Source organism: Chironomus tepperi, unplaced genomic scaffold (assembly GCF_022539635.2).
Source record: "Chironomus tepperi strain 1889 unplaced genomic scaffold, CSIRO-AGI_Ctep_v1 contig_170, whole genome shotgun sequence".
In the NCBI taxonomy this organism is placed as follows: domain Eukaryota; kingdom Metazoa; phylum Arthropoda; class Insecta; order Diptera; family Chironomidae; genus Chironomus; species Chironomus tepperi.
This window is the reverse complement of record NW_027226292.1, coordinates 1,085,385-1,104,866: the sequence shown is the minus strand read 5'-3', so window position 1 is coordinate 1,104,866 and position 19,482 is coordinate 1,085,385. Positions and strand designations below refer to the sequence as shown.

Here is a 19,482-nt window from a genome sequence, read left to right as displayed (position 1 = left end):
TTTTTTTTTCAATTCTTTCTTAAGCATCTATCTAAATGTAGTGATTTTATGAGGGATGAGGTGTATTTCCCATCACTGATTAATAATAATAATAATGATGATGACATGATACATACAAAAAGGTTTTCATTAGAATTAATTATAAACACTACGTGAAAGATATAAAATCAATTTATATTGATGAAAATAGCATAAGAATTATAATGATGATAATTGTAATAATTTTAAGAGTTTTTATTTTACAAAGACTTTAAAATTTTCTCTCCATGATTGATCCTTTTTTTAAATGCAATTTTTTTCTTGTTTTAATTTTAATCTCCATCTAACTTCTTTCTGTGTACATATAAATCGGCGAGATTCAGTTCTCTTTCATTTCTTTTACATATTGAATTAAATGGATTTTGTGGTTAGACATTTAGGAAGACATTGTAATTAACATATTTTTTTACGTGTGATGTTTCGAATAACGAAATGTCAAAAAAAGAATAAAATTTTTTTCATACAATGATTGGAAAAGATTTTCTTGTTGATAAAGTAATGGATTTTTATTTAAAGCTACTTAGCTGATTTTTTTAATTAATATACCTAAACAAGTTAAATTTTTGAGAAAAATAAATACAAAATATTTCAAAAACCTAAACCTTCATTTAGTTTCGACTTTATTTTTAGCAATTTTCTACTTTACAGCAATTTTCATGAACGCATTATTTTGAGTTTTGATGTCAAGGACTTCGAAAACTTACTCACATCTTCTAACAAAAATATTTAATTTTTCAGCAATGATTTCGGAAGCTTTCGGCAGCTTTAAATTTTTAAATCTTTGGACACGATACAGGAAAATTGATCATAGGATGAAATGTTCTCAATAATTCAGGTAATATAGATTAAGAGACAGAAGTCAGCAACCTGTTTGAATCTACAATCGTTTTGTATTTTTTGCGAAAATAAGTGTGTAGACTATTTAGATTTTGGCGAGTTAGTATAAATTTCCATAACTCGAAATTAAACGACCTTGTTACATGTTTATAAATATCCTCTTTATTAAAATACTGTTTTATAAATAGTCGAGGAAGCAAACTCATCCAAAATTTTCATTTTCAGTCTTGTTAATTTAACATTAATCAGATGTACAGTTCGTATTATTTAGGAGTTTTTCTGAAGCTCGAAGCTTTTTGTATCCCTCAGATCGTATGTCCAGTTTATGGCGCGATTGACAATGTTTGAAAAGATTACTCCACGCTGGATATTTTGCATCACAGTCTTCAATGGGACAGGAGTAGGGAAAAAATCCTGTATGCAGACGAACTATAATAAGATTAAAGATAATTTAATTACGGACCACGTCATGTAAATGCAATTTACCGTGAACTGTCAAGTCGTATTTTTTAAAGAACCGCTTATCACAGAAATTACAAAGAAAAGTTCTCTCAAATTCATGCACAGCTCGAGTGTGCATTTGCAACAATTTTTTAAAATTAAATGACATTCCGCATACTGAGCATTTCCATTTTCTCTGATTATTATGTCCTACCATGTGCTGAGTAAGTTTATTTTTGCTGTTGAAACTGCAATAAAATGAGATTTGAGACTTGTTTTTGAATATTCCTGAATAAATTGAATTTAATTTACAGTTTACTGCAGATGTGGCACTGAATCATTTTTGTTGGATCAGCAGCTTCATGAGTGGTCAGATGTTTTACTAAAGTGTAGTAATTTTTGCACGCTTTTCCACAAACGTGGCAGATATGAGACGGCTCAATGTCTACTTTTCCTTCTTTAATCATTTTCTTCTCATCATCGTTCATTAAAATCATGACTTTCTTGTAATGTATTGCGGCTGATGTAATCGAATGATAAATCTTTCCACAATGACAGCAAAATACTGGTTATTTAAAAGAGTTCATATTGATAATTTTGCAGAGTGTGGATTGAGAGATAAGAAAAATGTTACCTGAAGTGAATGATGAATGAACATTTTTATAATGAAGTGCTAAAGATAAAAGGTTCCAAAAAAGACGATTGCACACGATGCAGGTAAATTTTAAAGAGGAAAAATGATGCTCAGCCATGTGGTTGTAAAAATAATGCATGCCACTAAAGTCCTTTTTCTCAGTACATATATTGCAGGAGTAAATTTTTTTGACCTGATCAGATTCTTTTGGATGTTTTAATCTCAAATGAACGAAGGTTTCAAAGGGTCTTGATGTTTGTTTTTTGCATGTGTCAATTGGGCAAGATTGTTTCAAAAAACTCCAGTCTACTTTGAATTTTGTTTGACATTCAGAAAATACAGTTCCATCAGGATTCCGTTCATTCAGTTCAATTTCTGTATTTAAAATATTTGCTTCCTCTCCGCTCAAATACTTTTCCAAAACTGCTTCACATAATATTTGATTCTCAGGTTTAGATATTTCCACTTGAATATGATATGCTTTATGATCTTTTAATTCGTTGAAATTTTTCGCATAAAATCCGCAAATATAGCAAATCATAATTTCATAAACATTACTATGATCCTTATAATGCTTTACTAATGATGGAATGTCAAAAAACAGTTTTGAACAAACCAAACAGCAAAATCTTAAATGCTCTCTGTAATGTCGTTCAATATGATGATTTACTAAAGAAGAATCAAATAAAGCAGCATATTCTATTTCGCAGCCTTTACAACCGTACGCTTTATTTCGTGTACCATGAATTCTTTCAATGTGATTATTGAGTTCAACAATATTATCAAATTCTGTGTAACATAGACCACAGCAAAGGAGATCCTTCCATCTCAATTGTGGTAAGCCTTCTCTAAGTGCTATTTCTTCAAAAATTTCAGCAGTTGTCTTAAAACCTTGATTAATATTAATATGAAGCGAGGGTGTGAAAGGAGAAGTTCCATTTGTTACATCTGAAAAAAGTTCCTCAAGGTTGTCTGTGTTGTCACTGAATACTTCGTTCTTTTCTGTCTTTCTTCTGTCTTGTTTTTTACTTTTAATTGCTTTACATTCATAATTATCTTGATTACTCAATAATTTATACTGTTCTAATACTGATTTGTTGCTTGTTTTTGAGCTTATTCGCTTTGATCGTCTGCTTGACTGTATCTTATCATCTATTATCCTTTCATTGTCATAAGTGTCCAAATCCTAAAAGACATAATAATTTAGTTAATTGAACATGATTGTTAAATATTCACTTACATTAAATTTAGTTTCATCAATATATTGAATTATCTCTTCATTAGTTGCTACTAAGGATATTAATCTATTTTGAACATCTTCTGTCTTTTTAGACAGTTCTACAAATTTTTCGATTGTTTGTCTGCATTCATCGCATATAAATTGTGGCAACAGCTTCGATGGATTTAATTCAATTCTTGAATAATATTCAACAAGATCCTGATACGTTTGATTATAGTTCGGCGCTGTATCATTTAATTCTACTGTAAAATCTAATGAACTTTTTTCCTCATAACACAATCTACAAATATTGCTCATGGTTTACTTAATTAATTAAAAATAAATAATTTCTTTCACTTAGTTTAGTCTAATAATTTAATTATATGATATTCATTATTTTAATAACTTGTCAAAAACATAAACAAAATTTAAGAATCACAATTTTTCTGAGATGATAAATTTTTTTAAAAACTTGCCTGCTTGGTAAACGTGCTCAAAATTAATTAAATTTATTAAAATGGAAAGTTATAAAGAATTTCTCGTATTTTCACCTGATCATCAAACCAAAATCGCATTTTTATCTACACAAAATGCAAAAAACAGCTTTACAGTTGATATAGATTGGAGTTTTCCAGTTAACAATGAAAAATTGAAAATGTTTTTGGACTTAACGAACGACGAGGAAAGTAAACAAAATGCTAACAAGGAAGATACAGAAAAATCCATTATTAACATTGCCATCAACGAAACAAATGACTTGATTGCATTCACATCAAATGACAAATCATTATTTTTGTGTAAAATTGAAGAATCGTCGATTAAAACTTTGAGCCGGCGATACTTTTTACGAACATCCAGTTGTATTAGATTTTCAAACTGTGGCAAAAGTTTGTTTCTAGCTGATAAAACTGGAGACGTATTTGAATACTCGTGTGATGAAAATAATTTCAACACTCCTGGAAAATGGATTTTTGGACATATATCTCAAATCCTCGACTTAAAAGTTTCGACTGAGTAAGTAATTTTATAATGTGATTTTATTGGTCTCTAATAATTTATATTTTTAGTTCCAAATACATTTTGACGACCGATCGAGATGAAAAGATACGTGTAACAAATTCACCAAATTATCATGAAATTGAAATGTTTTGCTTGGGACATAAGGAATTTGTATCATCATTAATACCACTAAATAACGAGCTCTTGATGTCAATTTCTGGAGATGGAACTTTAAGGCTTTGGAATTATCTTAGTGGAAAACAACTCGATTTTACAAAATTTTCATTCGTTCCAATTCTGTTCAAAAATTTTCCACAATCGTCAAGTGAAGGCATACTGTGTATTGCAACTACCGATTTTCACATTAAAGTTTATGAATATCAATTAATAGACAATAATGCTTTGAAACTGCATTTATTGGGTGAGAAGCAGTATAGCAGCGATATAGAAATAGCAATCCTCAAAGGAAACTTCTACATTGAAAATATTGAGGACGTAAATGGCGTCAAAAAACTTTCTATTGATAAAATCCAGATTGAGAACAAAAATGCAACATTTGTAGCATTACAAGACATCTATACAAACTTAAACTTAGTAACTGATTCAAGTTTGAAAATCACAAAGCCTTTTGATGTGTCCTTACTGTTTAAGAATACCGGAAGGTTTGACAACTTGAAACAGTACACCGACCGAAAAAAGGCTAGAATTGAAAGTCAGGCAATGAAAAAGAAATAGAAATAAAAACACTGTATTAAACTTTTTATTAATTAGATTTTCACTTTATTTTCGTGACAGCATTACTTTTGTTTTTACAGGACTTGTCTCTGCACTGGACAAAATGCTTTAAATGTTATGTAATGAAGATAATTTCAAGAATTATATAAAACGTACGAGAGGAAAAGGACATTCATTAAGCTTGATGACAGCATACATAAATTAGATGTGCTGGCAAAAATTTACTTGAAAATTTTGCCTTGGTTGAATTTACGGCCATCCTTATCTGTTCCTGTCCATGAGAAGTAGTTTGTCACTAATTTCTTTGTTTCTTCACTGTCGGGATCTAATTTTTTCCAGTCGTAAGATTCGTAATCAATCTGCCAATCTGGTGAAAGTGGGAATGCCAATTCTTGTCCACGCCATACCCAAACTCCGGAAATGGTGCTGTTATTGTCTTCACCAAACAAGCAGCATGATGCGAATGCCTGCTTTCTCATCTTATCTAAACGTTGGAACATACCAGTGATCAAATTGCAGCTCATGAACACTTTTGTAAGTTCTTCTGGATATTTATATTCACCAAACCAGATTGAATAGTTTTCCTTATCGAATTTCTCGAAAAAGTATGGAATAGACTTGGCTTCTTCTTCGTTGCTATAAACTCTCTTAAAATCATCAAAGTTGAATGTTCCTTTCGGGAGTAAATCGAATGGATCCTTTGATTTTGGTTCCAACAATAAAGCTTCATCGGCAGCATCCAATTCTTGTGGTTCTTCTTCCTTCTTCTTGGCTGGTTTTTCAGCTGCTGGTTGTTTCTCTTTCTTTTCCTTCTCTTTCTTGGGTTGTTGTGGAGCACCTCCGAATTTTGCTTGCCATTCTTGATATTTCTTGGGATCAAAAGCAGCTTCCTTTTCACAGAATGTAAAGTTCTTAACAACGGCTTTTGTTTGTGGTTGATTTAAAATGGTATTAAACCAACGGTTGACAGCAAAGAATGGTTTACGGAAATTTGGATCTGCAACATGTTGGAAGAGTTGAAGAAGACCGCAAAATACAACGATATCAGCTAATGTGATACGCTCGCCAACAAGGAAAGTACTGCTGACTAAACGTGTTTGTAAAGTTTCAAGAGCTTTAACAATATCCTGCTTTGCACGTTCATTTGTATTTTTGTTGAATTGCATGATTCCTAAGATCGGAAAGACCCAAGCTGCTGAAGCTGGTCCGAGTTCGCTGTCTGCAAAGCTAAGCCATTGCAATACTTGGGCTTTCTCAAGATCACTTCCTCCGCGCAATTGAGCATTTGACAAGTAATATGCGATTGAATTCGATTCGAACAAATATTGACCGTCATCAGTTTCTAAAGCCGGAACCTGAAAAGTACAATTGGAAGTTTAGACAAATGTTCTTTAACAAATTTAAAAGATAAATATATGACATCATGTACAACATATCTAGAGGGGGATTTAAAAATAGCCTGTAAACGTCATCATAAGATCAGTTGTTCGGATAGAAAATATACAGGAATTAAAATGTCTAACCTCATTTTTACAAAATATTTTCAAATTGCAAATTAGTTTAAAACTATGCACTTTTTATCTAAATTAGCATATGACTTACCTTTCCAAGTGGAAATTTCTTAAGGAAAGCCTCGGTTTTATTGGTCTCTCCCATGACGAAATTTGGAGCAACTTGGACATTAACTCCTGAAAATTGAGCTGCAATAAGTGCTTTAAAAGCACGGAAATTCTCTGGATAAGTGTAAAGCAACATGGTCCTTCCTGTTTAGTAATATATAAAATTGAGACGCAATTAATTACATTGTAATTGATACTTTTTTAATAAAATTTCAGCTTTGACGTAAATAATTTTATCTCCAAATTCCATCTTAAATTTAAGTTTAAACACATAAATTTGAGCAATTTTACATCGCTGAATTAATTTGTTATAAGATTTTTTATCATTTTAAGATATAAAATCATTAATTATCAATAAAATTAATACATACCGAAATTCAACAATTCAATGTGCCAACTATTTCAAAAAAGAGAAAGTTAAAAAAGCGTTTTGCAATTTTTAAAAGCGCTTTTAGAATTTTTTGAACAAAAAATTTAGTCGTCTCGGAATTTTTTCTTCTAAAAAAATAAAAACAAAAGAACGAGAAAAATCTCAAATAAGTTCCAGACAAATTCCTTTTTTCTCAATTTTCTAAGTAAATTAATTAAAAGAAAAGTGTCAAAAATGTGTGGAGGATTTTATTGCTCAAGGAATTCATTGATATGCCTCAATTTAATGTACATTGTAAGTATAAGAATTTCTAGAAAAAATTCTAATCAATACATCAATATTGCGTCACATAAAGGAAAAAACTACAAATCGTAGTCATGTTATCTGACTGTTTTATATGTTATAGACAAAATCGAGTGTAGATATATGAATACTAAAATAAACCGATTTATAATAATTGCCTAGACATATGATTTAACAACACTGATTATGTTTCTTCTTATCAGGTTGTTGGAAGTCTTCTTATTGCAAGCGGAATATATGGGAATCGTTATACTGATTTGCCAATTTTACCCTCGATTGTTGGCTGCGGAATCGTATTGATTGGATTGTCAATATTGGGACTTTACGGTGCAGCTAAACATCATCAAGTTTCGCTATTTTTCTATATGATTATCCTGTTTTGTCTGTTCATTGTCCAATTTGCGATTGCATGCTCATGTTTGGCTGTAGACCAAAAGAAACAAATTTCGTTTGCAGAAGAGGGTTGGAATAATATTCCAGACAATTTAAAAGAAGAAGTCCAGACAACATTCACATGCTGTGGTTTCAATTCAAGCGTAATCAATGACCACCCATCATGTGATGCAATTAACAAAATTTGCTGCCAATCGAAACCAGCTGATGATTGTGCGTGCTCGCCATGCTTACCAAAACTCAAGGATTTAATAGACTCTGCATTTAGAGTTAGTGGATCAATTGGATTATTCTTCAGTTTTACAGAGGTATGTCAACAAAAATTTATGAGTATATGATAAGTCATACTAACATTTGAATTCTTAACTACATAGCTTTTGGGAGTTATTTTAACGGTTCGCTATCGTAATCAAAAGAACTTGCATAATAGTGCATTTTTATAAATAATTAACTACTAACAAAGCGAAGCGATTCTTTAATAAGGTTTGTCCTTAACACATCTCACATTTTCCATACTTTTTTCTTTTTGCATTGTAATTTAATTTGTTTTCTCGTGGCTATACATAATTTCTGCTTGTCACGTTTCATGCTGATGGTGCATTTTAATTATGATTTAAAATATCGTTTTTTTATGTCAATAAACTTGTACATCATTATATTATATAAAATTAATTAATTTCCAATTACATTTCCCAGCTCATCGCTATCATTATTACAAAAAGATTCCGAAATCAACGGAATCCTTTTGATCTTCCCATACGTGCTGTCTTTCCAACAGTGAATTACGAGTATCGCTAAAAGATTTTCTTCTATCATAGAGAAAAATTTTGGATTCAAACATCTCGTAAAACTTAAATTGATCTATGCCAATCTGGATCTGATTTGTGATAAAGAAAATCATCTAAACCATAGCCACTATTGATCTCTGCTCTTTAGATTTATCGGTTAAACCTTCACTGCTTCGAATACGTAAATGGCAAAAGATGCTTTTTCTAATTAAATATTAGAAAGTAATGATTACTTCATCTAGTCTTCATACATATATTTGCATAAATTACACATTAATAATAAAAAAAACCTATAACAATAATCATTGAAAAGCAAGAATTTTTTTGAGATTAATTATATGAAGAACAAGGAATAAACGAAACGGACTGGATTTATTAGATGTTAGATTAGATGCAGACCAAACAAAATATATTTTAATATTTATATGTAAATTACTATCTCTGTCACTCGAAATTTAAAAATTGGCAACTATAGGATATAAAACATATGACTAAATTTACCATATTGACTTTAATAGTAGCTTATTATATTTTTCTTTATTTCCATAATTATTAATGACTTGAATCCTCAAATAAATCGTAAAATAAAAAAAAAAAGATTAATTTAATTGCAAGATTACGTTTTAAGTAAATTTACATGACTACCTATATTGTGCATTTATCGTACGCTTTTTATGAATTTTATGTGTTTATTATTTAAGGCTCCAATTATGATGATAAAACATAATGTCAATGAATGTTCGATGTTTGATGTGTAATAAAGGCTCAATGGAATAAAAACACGATTAAATGTTTAACTTAAATATAAAAGATTATGTTTATTACATTTCAGGCAGTTTTAACCCGATTTCTGTCACTTTGCGTAGATAGAAGAGATTTTATTGTTTGAAGTGTTATTAATATGGTTAATTTTGTTTGTAATATGATTTTAATGATTCTTGAAAAGTATAATTCGTTTGTTGACAATATCATTTGTTAACTTAAAGTTCAGTGTATTCAAAAAATCGTCATAGACACTCTAAATTGCATGTAGGTTTAAGAAATTGAGTTTGACTAACTTTGCTGAAGAGCTCAGACGAGCTTAATATTTATTCACCTCACGACATACTTTAGGGTTGGTGTATCGAACTTTAGAACCACTTAGATAGCAATACCATTATTAATGTAGTTGATCATAATCATTCCATTTATGTAATTAGTGAGCTACAGAAGAAAAGACATCCTGCAATGAAAATCATGAATTCCTAAAAATCCTGCATTTTAAATGAAACGAATATTATTGGAATATGACGAGAAAAGGAAAAGTTAAAGCCGAGAAATACCTTAAAGTTAACGCGTGATTCAAACAATAGCATGATATGAATGGAAAATAATGTTTTGCAATGGGCCATGCTTTGCGCAAAATCGGGAAAAGTTAATGTCTATGAAAGGGAAAAAATATATTCCAAGCTTTCATTCTTTTAGTCATTTAGATGCTCGCAATCGATAGACATTAATTGACTTCAAATCTGTTTTATCAAATACCTATTTAATAAAATTAGTATCCTTCTTTACTGACTAGTTTCAAATAGATATTAAATTAAGTTTATATTCGTGAAAATTAAAACTAGTCGTAAAGGAATTATTTAATTATTAAATTTCAGTGACAAATCAGTGCAGCAATTTTTGCTGATTTTTGTGAGGATATATTCATTATTTAAGTTCAATAAATAACTCGTTTGAACAAACATTTAGTAAAAATCAATATTTGCATCAACAATAGGACTGTATTATTTGACAAAAGAAAAATCTGCTGAGTCAATAAGGATATCTAGATTAAATTTAAAATAATATTATATTTAAAGCCTTGTGTAAAAAAAATTTATTAATAAGAAATTACATAAAGTAAGTAAAAATTCACATGGTTTAGGTATAAATATAAAAAGTCGATATAAAATTAATAATTCATACGCACGAACCCTTAGAATTTTTAGTATATTTTTCTCGAATGACTATAAATTTATATCAAAAGTATTTTGAGTAGTTTTGCCAGTTATAATACATATTGCCTTGTAGCAACTTAAAAAACTTTTCGTCTAAGAACATGTGAAAGAAAAAAAAAAGATCCGAAAATCTTCGCAGAACTTAAACAACACGAGAATTAATGCTATTGCCATTTCTTTCTTCACATAGAGAACAAGCAAACAAACAAGCAGCAGCAAAGTATCATATAACTTAGTTTAAAACAAAAAAGTGACAAGTTAAATAAATTGTTGGTGAAAAAATGTCAGCATTAAGTGGAAGTCCTTCTTTATCTGACGAGGAGCGAGATGAGTAAGTACACAATTTTCTTATGTCATAAAAATTCTTGATGGGTGCCCTTAAATTAAATCGGTACCTTTTGAATCATGAAAAATTGATTTAATATTAACAAAAAATTCATCAAATATTACTGAACCAAGCATGCTTCTTGTGTATTCTCTTCTGCAAACATTAAGTGAAGTATGTAAACATAATTATATAGAGTAGCATAGCGATGTCAATTTCATAACTCGTTCTGTTCTGAAATTTACTTCTTTTTTGGATTCTGCAGAATGCCAATCATGTACATGTACTCTTATTATATTCCTCCATTATCTTCAACATGAAATTTCTATCATGAAAAAGAAAGAAACAAAAGCGTTTGTTGAGTTCATTGACATTGAAATATAAGAAAGCAATCGTTAAACTAGCCAAAGATTAATTTTGGCAATATTTACAAACTCTTGAAAACTAAAAATCAAATAGCCTTGAGATTGATGCTTCTATTTATCAACTAAATTGTTGACAATTTACTTTTTGTGTGATTCCGAGTGTGATCAATTAAATATGTTGATATCAATTGATGCTTATCAAACTATTTTTTTTCATAGCATGCTACGCGTTATAGACAACAATGTCTCAGAGCTGAGTGTTAATTAATTCAAAACATTCAGCAGGCTCTATGATTTAATTGAAAATTGTAATTTCTGATAATTATTCAAATTTTTATTGTCTAATTAAATTTTTCGTGTTAAAAACTACGTATTAATATAGTTCGATGATCACAACTTAATGGACAAATCTACACAAGAACTGGCTAGCTAATTGTATTAATGACAAGACGGAAAGTGATCCTGACGAAACTGTCATCACTGATTTCGACCCTATTTACGAATATGCAATAATTATTAAGTTTCAATTAAAAGATTCAAACTGGAAAATCACGATTAATCACGCTTTTTTTCCTTTCCTGCATAAATGTATCCCATTGCCGAGCACAATATAGATTAGTTTTCCAAAATGTTTAACAATAATCTGTTGCATATCGACAAGGGGACCCGAAATTTGATTCTGAGGCGGATAGTATTCATAATTTAATAATTCTATTTCTACAGGCACACATCTATGTATAAGCTTCAAATATCTATTATTTTGATATCAATAGAGAAAATAAAAAAGAAACAATAAAAAATTGAGTATTGTGGCAAACAAAAAGCTCTCATGAAACAAATGATTTTCTTCTCTCATGCGTATGCATAGAGCTATATGGCATGTAGCCAAATACATGTTTTCCCGTCTATCTCATATTTTTCTTTTTATTAATACACACACATTCAACAGTGCCGTATGTTTTTTAAATAAATTTCGACGACTTCTCTGAAATCATTCAGTGTTCTGTAGTATCTCGTGAAGTTCATTTCGTTTTTTATTTCAACAGAAGTTTTTAAGTTTTTTTAATTTCTTAAATTAAAAGTGTAGAATATTGTGAAAATATTTGAGGTTAAAATCTAATTTGAATATTAATAATTAAATTCTTTAAGAAAAACTAGTCTGACTACTTTAAAATATTTGTTGGTATTTCCAATAAATTCTATCATATGGTCATTAATAAGCAAAACATTATTCTTAACCTTGTTATGTTGTTTGACATTACATTTATTTCAAGATAACCGTCATAATGTATTAGCAACTGTAGCAAGGTATTACAAAAATTAAAAAGAAATTTTCTGCCATTAGTTCCAATTTTAACATGATGCAATAACTAATTATTATTTAAAAAATAAGTTCTCATGCACGATAAGTATCAATATAAATTTTTGCGACAATTCCCAGAAACAACTGACAAAATATTCCATTAAAATAATACAAATTTCCTCTATGTCACATTTTCAAAAAAAGCTGTATAAATAGCTATAGCTGGTAATGAAGTCAGTTAAGGCCAAGATTAAAGAAATAATAAGACGGAAAATATAAAGCATTCCTTATTTAAAAAAGATGCATGTTTATCTCGTGCATGAAATTAGTTCAATAATAATTCTAACCCTTTTAACCCTGTCAGCTACTAGTAAATCATTGATTATTTTATAAAATAAGGAATAACGTGATCAAAATTTCAAAATCATTTCTTTGAGGTCATTAACAAGTTACGTACATCAATCTATAGAATTTTTAGACCCTTTCTGCATCAAAACCTTTAGACATTATTAATGAACGAGCCTCCACTGCAGTATCTAATAATTTAAAGTCGTGACAATTTGTGTCCCGAAGTTGACTCGAAAGGAAATGATAATGATACTACAATAGTAATAACAGACACATGATATTAATAATTTTGTTTTCATTGCTACGTGTAATTTTTCGCATTCTTTCTGTATATGTACAGTAAATCAAGGTCAAATACATGACGAGCCTCCAAGTTTTTTTTTTCTTCATTCGTTCCTTTACGTCATGCAATTCACAAAAAAAATGTGAATGAATCAGGAAATTTAAATTATTTGTTTTTATTTTTGTTAATATATCACGACGTAAATGCGCAGTTACTCATTACTATAAGCATAACACTTAATCTTCATCAGTTAATTAGAAATGTATGGACGAAAAATAAAGTAAATCATCATGCCACACGATTTATATATTTTTTCTTACTGATATAAATGAAGTCATCATCATACAAGCCTTCCAATATTGATAACAGAATTAAAATTTTAGTCACCTCTTAATCATATGATATACGTACCTCCTTTTTTGTGTCTTATCATTTAATTATTAAATTTTAGATCCACAAAAATCCGATTCAATTTTTTTTATACCTTAAGACTTAAGCCTTAAGTCAATACTTTAATAAAGATTAGTACTCATTCATTCCAAAATGTCATCATCACAAAGTAAACAAATCGTTATTCTTACCGGTTTCTTCCAAATTCAGATACTGGAGATGATGCGAAATTAAATTATATAATAATAATAAAATGACTGTGACTCGTGTCTGCATTATTCAAATATTTATAGCAATTGTTGTTTCGTTTGCATAATATTCCATTATTTTTAACGGGATGTTGATGTCACTGCTGTGTGTTCTGTTTTTGTTCATATCAATTTCGCAAGTGATCAATCATTTTCAGTCTGGAAGCACCGAATAATCGGAATTGTGTCTTATTCTAATCTATTTAGGCTTACTACAGTTTTAGTCCAATTTCTAAAAATAAAACAGAACTAATTTAATACGCCACAAAATGTTTGAAGGATTCTCCAAAACCGAATCAAACCAGTCTGTGCATTGGGAAGTTAAAAATTTTGGCATTACATAATACCTTCTATCGCTTGTCACAATTTGAATATTGTTAAGAAGAAACGACTAGTTTTTCTTTTAACCTTTTGAAGGAGAACACAGAAGAACAAAGAAATAGACGCCAAAAATCTTAACATTTTTTATTTCGTATGATAATTTAGAGTATAGAAGAATTAAGGGAAATGTCATCGCTACAGTCTATTTATATATCAACACTTAATAACAATGGAATCACTGAAGACTTGACTGATTCAATTAAAATAAATAAAATCGATGCAAATGGAAATGTATTACAAAAAACACAAAACGGAAGTACTTCATCTTTTGCATCCACATCAAGCGGTGACGAGGATATAATCTCAACCAGTGAATCGAAAACTGATGATAATGAGGATAATGGTGATATTTTAGAGATTAAGACAAGGTAACAAAATACTTTACAAAGGCTTCATATAAATTATGAGCACGCACTTTAGTTGGGAAATAACACTTTAATAATCTTATCATGGAACTTTCCACAACCAGAAATTTCGTTTTAAATATTAAGAAATGATCTTTGACATCTCATCTAATAAATCAACTATTATTTTCTTATTGAATCATTAATTAAGGCTTATCACTTTAAAATGTATTTAAATAATTTTCATTAAATATCAATGTCAAAGTAAACACCTCAGTACTCAACTAGACTACATGATTACATTTATCACAACACTTGTCTTAAAGCTGAATTTTTCAGAGGCGTACGTACGGTTTATGTCGTCTTATTATTTACAGCTAACATAATAAGACTCTAATGTGCGTAAATAAATTTGCAAAGTGGTCATCTGGAATGATCTTTCTATTATGTAAACAGCTCATTATTGAGTTTCATACTGTGCTGTGTGTACTTTCATTAAGGCACAATTTAAATAAAACAAATTTTTTTTTCACAAAATGAAATTTATTGCGACAGTAATGATATTTTTATGAATTGAACATACAAGCTAATAAAAGAGACAGTAAACAAAAGTAAGAAGAGCAATCATAATGTAAATACTCCTGTTTAATGTAGAATTGTATGATATACCTCAAGTTATAAAATCCTGAAGAATTTTGGTTCAGTAATAATTTTGATGACTTTCAGTGAAGGTCAGGAACACACTTAAATTAATTTATTTTTTATGTCTACAAAACAGATATAACGATGGAACCGTCAAATTGCGCAATCCCAATATTGAATTAATGGACCAGGTTTGAAAGATAATTTTAATCCTATTCAAAATATCTCAATAAGTGTTTGTTTTTCAGGATATACTTTATCATCTAGCTTTAGGTAGCGGAAGCCACGACTTGGAGGAAATGTTCGGTGATGTCAAGGTATGTCGATTCTCTTGTTACTTAAAGAAATTTTTTGATTAGTAAATTCTTAATTACAGTTTGTTTGCATGGGTGGAACTCCAAAAAGGTAAGAAATGTGATCTTTTATAAGAATTTCTTATATCTATATCAAATTTCTTTATTTTAATTACATATAAAATAGAATGGAAGATTTTGCACACTTTATTATGGATGAGATAGGATACAAAATACCTCCAGGGACGCAATTGCAAGATATAAGTGCTTTTTCTTATCGTTATTCTATGTATAAGGTAAAATAAACATTTCTAACATTTATTGCTGAATTCAAATTAATCATAAAAAAAAACTTTAGGTCGGTCCTGTATTGTCCATTTCACACGGAATGGGAGTACCTTCTCTTGGAATCTTATTACATGAGATTATAAAACTCATGTATCATGCCAAATGTAAAGATCCAGTATTTATTCGAATCGGAACATGTGGTGGAATCGGAATTGAAGGCGGAACCGTTATTGTCTCAAACGAAGGCGTTGATGGACAACTAAGAAGTGTCCATGAAATGGTGAGTAATGGATTTACTTACTGTCATGTCAAGAATGAAAATCAAATTTTTTTGGAAAATCTTTACAGACCATCCTCGGAAAACAGGTTTACAGACCAGCAAAATTAGACCAAAAGTTGGTAAGAGAGTTCATGTCGTTAGTTGATCCAACACAAGATGCTTATGAAACAGTCTGTGGCAAAACTATGTGCACAAATGATTTTTATGAAGGTATATTGCGCAACTGTTTTGGAAGTAATAGATAATCAAATAATTTTTTATTCTTGTTATGTTACAGGACAAGGTCGACTTGATGGAGCCTTCTGTGATTTTTCAGAAAAAGACAAAATGGATTATTTGGAAAAATGCAGAGATTTTGGAGTTGTGAATATCGAAATGGAGTCAACAATTTTCAGTGCTTTGACTCATCATGCCGGTATTAAAGCAGCAATAGTTTGCGTTGCATTGCTTAATCGTTTAAATGGTGACCAAGTATGTGCTCCAAAAGAAGTAATGTTAGAATGGCAAAAACGTCCACAAATTCTCGTTTCACGTTTTATTAAGAAGCGCCTTGCACAGCAAGGTCGATTGGGAAAACTAAATAGCGGAAGCATAAAATCTCCAAGAAGATTTAAGCTCGTTCAACAGGAATCTGAAGCTCATGAATAAATCTGACAGTATGCACTATTGACTATCCTACTTAAAAATATTATGTTTAATGGTTTAAGTCGTTTATTAATAATATAAAAAAAAAGAAAGAAAACTGATAAAGATATATCCATGTTCATTTTCATACATTCCTTCTCATTCCACATTGATACACACACAAAAGGAACTAAATGATATTGCTTAATATACCTACATAAATAATCATTCTTCAAGTCTTATATGATATCCCCAAGATTCATAAATAATTTTAATCATGTGTCTAATTCTATTCTACTTCAGCTATTATACTGCTTTTGTGCAAGTAAATTTAAGATTGATAAATATTGACTATCCAATTTTTAAATGGTTTTATATCCATTTTTAATAAAATTATTATTTTTAATGCTCAAATTTTTGTTTTGATCCTCGACATATGTGTCATCCATAATTAATTACCGAAAAGCGTTATTTATGTTGGTTAGATAGAACTTAAGAAAATTATGCAAGTAAAATGTTGCATCGTTATTAGAAATCGGTAATAAAATATTAGCAGTTTTGCAGCATTAAATTCTAAATACAATTCACCAAAAGTTTGCATTTACAAGATTCTTTTGTTAAATACAGGATTACAACAAATAATAAATTAAAAGTTATGCATGTCGATATCACATTTACTTGTTTACATAATCATAAAATAGTTCGTTTTTAAAGAAAATGTTAAGAAAAATTTATTTAAATATTTTTAAGTTTAAAATACATGTATTATTCATAACGTTGCGTGATCATTAACATAATAAAATTAAATGCTTAAAAAAAATTAAACTGCTATTTTTTTAATTTTTATTTTCAAGTTTCCACACCTTGAATTTTTCAGTCATCTCGGTAAAAACAAAAAAATTGTAGCTTAAAAAATATTCAGTCTTGAAAAAAATTAAATTCTGTTTTATAACTATAATTAATTAGAGTATAATGACACTAATATATTTGAAATAATGATGAATCTTGGAACTGTCGCTGAAGTTCTTGATAAGCTACAAACATTTCTGGATAATTATTCAATTGAAAATTTAACAACAATAACAATAGACTGGGAAGATGAAGGTGTTGTTATCATAGAATGGAATTCGTAAGTTACTTTGCAACTAGCATATTAGTTAGTTCTAATACTCAATTAATAAATTATTCTTACTTTGTAGAGAAAGATCAATAATTTTAATACAAAAGGATTTTTTTGAATCCAAAAATGACTTTTTACGAGAATTAATTTATAATATTAAAAAAAATTCGCTGCTAAATATCCATGCCTCTATCAAAGTCTGTGATTTAATGCTTCCAAATGATTGTCCTTTATATGAAACTAAAAGGTAGGTTCTTCTAATTTTCTAAAATATTTGTATTAAAATAATTTTGTCGTCTCTTTAGCTGCGATACACTTTATGAAAAAGTCTGTGAATATACTGGATTGAAGAAGATTATGATTTTCGAGCTGCTTATGCCAGTCTATGAGGCACAATTATATTTTTTTGCACGGCCTGGAAATCTTGATGAACGTTTAGCTAGATTTTTATTTACATCAGGCTCAAATAATTCAGCTGCGGTTAATACATTATATGTAGAAATGATTAATGCTTCGGAACATCTTGAAAATATATCCTTTATTGGAAAAGTGAATAGTTCTGATCACCAAATATTAAAAAAGATTGTTGATTTTGCCGTTCGAAATTTAGTGGATCTGTTAAATAAGCCAATATGTCCTGAGGACAGCACTGAAAGTAAGCAGATGGGTGTAATTGATCTAACAACTGGGTTGAGTAATGAAGATGAAGATGGTGAAAAGTCAGAACATGAAACATTCTACGATATCAATACAAGTGAAATTATGGAATCTGATCTTCCACTTAGCCACTATTATGATCCAGATATTAAAGGCCTTGTAGAAGGATGGGATGAAAGAACTGATTCTAAGAATAATAATTACGATGAAAAAATAATGTCAAAATTTTTAGATTGCGTGTTACAAAAAGAAATCGATAAACCTAGACCAGTTTGGGATGAAAATCCAGAATCAGCTGATGAACCGGATGTTGTTGTTGTTGGAAAATTGAAACGGTCAAAAAGTGATGAAGACATACAATTTGTTAGTGCTGTGTCAGTTCCTGACTCTTTAGGAAAATTTAATTTAACACAAAGAAAAAACGATAAAGTAAAACATCTATCGACAAAGAGAATGACATTGGGCGGATATAAAGCAACTACAAAAATAAAGAGCAATTTGTTCAACGACGATGAAGTAGTGAAATGGGAAAAATCTAAAAAAGTAGACGGTATGAGTACATTGATGTCCTCATTTAAAGATTATAAAGACTTGGGGTGCTTAGACAAGGACTATAAAATTCCAAGAAAATCTTATAATGGTCCAAGTTCCCGTCCTTCTATCCACAACTCATCAATGGAATCGAAAATAAATAAACAAGAACCAAAAAAGCTGAGCATTTTTCAAAACCGTATTGATAGTCTGGTTACTTACAATTCTCCGTCTGCATATCGACTAACTGAAAGAAGTACTCCGCAAAGTGTCTCAAATTTCATAGATATTGAAACAATTAATGTGACAGACGACGAAGAAAATGATAACAATAATAATCACAGCACTAGAGATAAAGTATTACAAAAAGGACCTGCCAAAAGAAAATTACTCCCGCTTTCGCCAAAAATGTTTAAAAATAGAAGAACAGACTATAAAAACTTCGATAGTCCCTTCTCTTCTAACTTCAGCAAGAATTCAAGTCATCGAAAACTATAGCTTTTTAGTTCTTTACAAAATTTAAACTCAAAATAAATTTATACAACGTTATATTAAATAAAGGATCTATTAATGTTTGTATTTCAGACCAGGATTTTCCTTAATTCCTTAATCCAAACTACACGTGATCAGATAAGCTTTCTTATTATTGAAAGAGCTTTCAAATGAACTCTCTCGAGAGAGTATATCGTACTCTCCAAAAA

At 29.7% G+C, this 19,482-nt stretch overlaps 6 protein-coding genes across 8 annotated transcripts; 4 read left to right on the top strand and 2 right to left on the bottom strand.

The window, feature by feature from the left end:
- Positions 1-1,042: 1,042 nt before the first annotated feature.
- Positions 1,043-3,503, bottom strand: LOC139088746 (zinc finger protein ZFP2-like). The gene is made up of 5 exons (XM_070638020.1): positions 3,192-3,503; positions 1,952-3,137; positions 1,630-1,882; positions 1,363-1,565; positions 1,043-1,305 (listed from the first exon to the last, which is right to left on the bottom strand). The coding sequence occupies exons 1-5, from the start codon at positions 3,486-3,488 to the stop codon at positions 1,118-1,120; spliced, it is 2,127 nt and encodes a 708-aa protein (XP_070494121.1). The 5' UTR covers positions 3,489-3,503; the 3' UTR covers positions 1,043-1,117.
- A 151-nt stretch (positions 3,504-3,654) lies between these two features.
- wuho (tRNA (guanine-N(7)-)-methyltransferase non-catalytic subunit wuho) lies at positions 3,655-4,910 on the top strand. Its single transcript, XM_070638067.1, has 2 exons — positions 3,655-4,184; positions 4,238-4,910. The coding sequence occupies exons 1-2, from the start codon at positions 3,688-3,690 to the stop codon at positions 4,902-4,904; spliced, it is 1,164 nt and encodes a 387-aa protein (XP_070494168.1). The 5' UTR covers positions 3,655-3,687; the 3' UTR covers positions 4,905-4,910.
- A 10-nt stretch (positions 4,911-4,920) lies between these two features.
- Positions 4,921-7,031, bottom strand: eEF1gamma (elongation factor 1-gamma). Its single transcript, XM_070638063.1, has 3 exons — positions 6,895-7,031; positions 6,507-6,667; positions 4,921-6,259 (listed from the first exon to the last, which is right to left on the bottom strand). The coding sequence occupies exons 2-3, from the start codon at positions 6,657-6,659 to the stop codon at positions 5,126-5,128; spliced, it is 1,287 nt and encodes a 428-aa protein (XP_070494164.1). The 5' UTR covers positions 6,660-6,667; positions 6,895-7,031; the 3' UTR covers positions 4,921-5,125.
- Tsp97E (Tetraspanin 97E) lies at positions 7,015-9,159 on the top strand. 2 transcript variants are annotated; one of them, XM_070638069.1, is made up of 4 exons: positions 7,015-7,187; positions 7,400-7,897; positions 7,964-8,072; positions 8,286-9,159. In XM_070638069.1, exons 1-3 carry the CDS (start codon positions 7,128-7,130, stop codon positions 8,030-8,032), a joined length of 627 nt encoding a protein of 208 aa, XP_070494170.1. In that variant the 5' UTR covers positions 7,015-7,127; the 3' UTR covers positions 8,033-8,072; positions 8,286-9,159. The 2 variants fall into 2 exon arrangements, with proteins under 2 accessions (XP_070494170.1, XP_070494169.1); XM_070638068.1 differs by lacking the exon at positions 7,964-8,072.
- Positions 9,160-10,542: 1,383 nt separating this feature from the next.
- LOC139088780 (uridine phosphorylase 1) lies at positions 10,543-16,887 on the top strand. 2 transcript variants are annotated; one of them, XM_070638064.1, is made up of 9 exons: positions 12,027-12,157; positions 14,108-14,370; positions 15,125-15,179; positions 15,237-15,305; positions 15,365-15,393; positions 15,469-15,577; positions 15,640-15,849; positions 15,918-16,059; positions 16,127-16,887. In XM_070638064.1, exons 2-9 carry the CDS (start codon positions 14,129-14,131, stop codon positions 16,495-16,497), a joined length of 1,227 nt encoding a protein of 408 aa, XP_070494165.1. In that variant the 5' UTR covers positions 12,027-12,157; positions 14,108-14,128; the 3' UTR covers positions 16,498-16,887. The 2 variants fall into 2 exon arrangements, with proteins under 2 accessions (XP_070494167.1, XP_070494165.1); XM_070638066.1 differs by lacking the exons at positions 12,027-12,157; positions 14,108-14,370 and adding an exon at positions 10,543-10,690.
- Positions 16,888-17,367: 480 nt separating this feature from the next.
- Positions 17,368-19,341, top strand: LOC139088708 (uncharacterized). The gene is made up of 3 exons (XM_070637971.1): positions 17,368-17,602; positions 17,673-17,840; positions 17,899-19,341. The coding sequence occupies exons 1-3, from the start codon at positions 17,469-17,471 to the stop codon at positions 19,277-19,279; spliced, it is 1,683 nt and encodes a 560-aa protein (XP_070494072.1). The 5' UTR covers positions 17,368-17,468; the 3' UTR covers positions 19,280-19,341.
- Positions 19,342-19,482: the final 141 nt, after the last annotated feature.

Coding starts and splice junctions, on each gene's coding strand:
- Tsp97E (XM_070638068.1), top strand. CDS start 7,128: ATGTGTGGAGGATTTTATTGCTCAAGGAATTCATTGATATGCCTCAAT. Junction 7,188..7,399: donor GCCTCAATTTAATGTACATT/GTAAGTATAAGA, acceptor TCTTCTTATCAG/GTTGTTGGAAGTCTTCTTAT. Junction 7,898..8,285: donor TATTCTTCAGTTTTACAGAG/GTATGTCAACAA, acceptor TACATTTCCCAG/CTCATCGCTATCATTATTAC.
- eEF1gamma (XM_070638063.1), bottom strand. CDS start 6,659: ATGTTGCTTTACACTTATCCAGAGAATTTCCGTGCTTTTAAAGCACTT. Junction 6,260..6,506: donor AGAAATTTCCACTTGGAAAG/GTAAGTCATATG, acceptor TGTACTTTTCAG/GTTCCGGCTTTAGAAACTGA.
- wuho (XM_070638067.1), top strand. CDS start 3,688: ATGGAAAGTTATAAAGAATTTCTCGTATTTTCACCTGATCATCAAACC. Junction 4,185..4,237: donor GACTTAAAAGTTTCGACTGA/GTAAGTAATTTT, acceptor TTATATTTTTAG/TTCCAAATACATTTTGACGA.
- LOC139088708 (XM_070637971.1), top strand. CDS start 17,469: ATGATGAATCTTGGAACTGTCGCTGAAGTTCTTGATAAGCTACAAACA. Junction 17,603..17,672: donor GTTATCATAGAATGGAATTC/GTAAGTTACTTT, acceptor CTTACTTTGTAG/AGAAAGATCAATAATTTTAA. Junction 17,841..17,898: donor CCTTTATATGAAACTAAAAG/GTAGGTTCTTCT, acceptor TCGTCTCTTTAG/CTGCGATACACTTTATGAAA.
- LOC139088746 (XM_070638020.1), bottom strand. CDS start 3,488: ATGAGCAATATTTGTAGATTGTGTTATGAGGAAAAAAGTTCATTAGAT. Junction 1,566..1,629: donor TGCCACATCTGCAGTAAACT/GTAAATTAAATT, acceptor ATTTTATTGCAG/TTTCAACAGCAAAAATAAAC. Junction 1,306..1,362: donor ATACGACTTGACAGTTCACG/GTAAATTGCATT, acceptor ATCTTATTATAG/TTCGTCTGCATACAGGATTT.
- LOC139088780 (XM_070638064.1), top strand. CDS start 14,129: ATGTCATCGCTACAGTCTATTTATATATCAACACTTAATAACAATGGA. Junction 14,371..15,124: donor ATTTTAGAGATTAAGACAAG/GTAACAAAATAC, acceptor TCTACAAAACAG/ATATAACGATGGAACCGTCA. Junction 15,578..15,639: donor ATCGTTATTCTATGTATAAG/GTAAAATAAACA, acceptor AAAAAACTTTAG/GTCGGTCCTGTATTGTCCAT.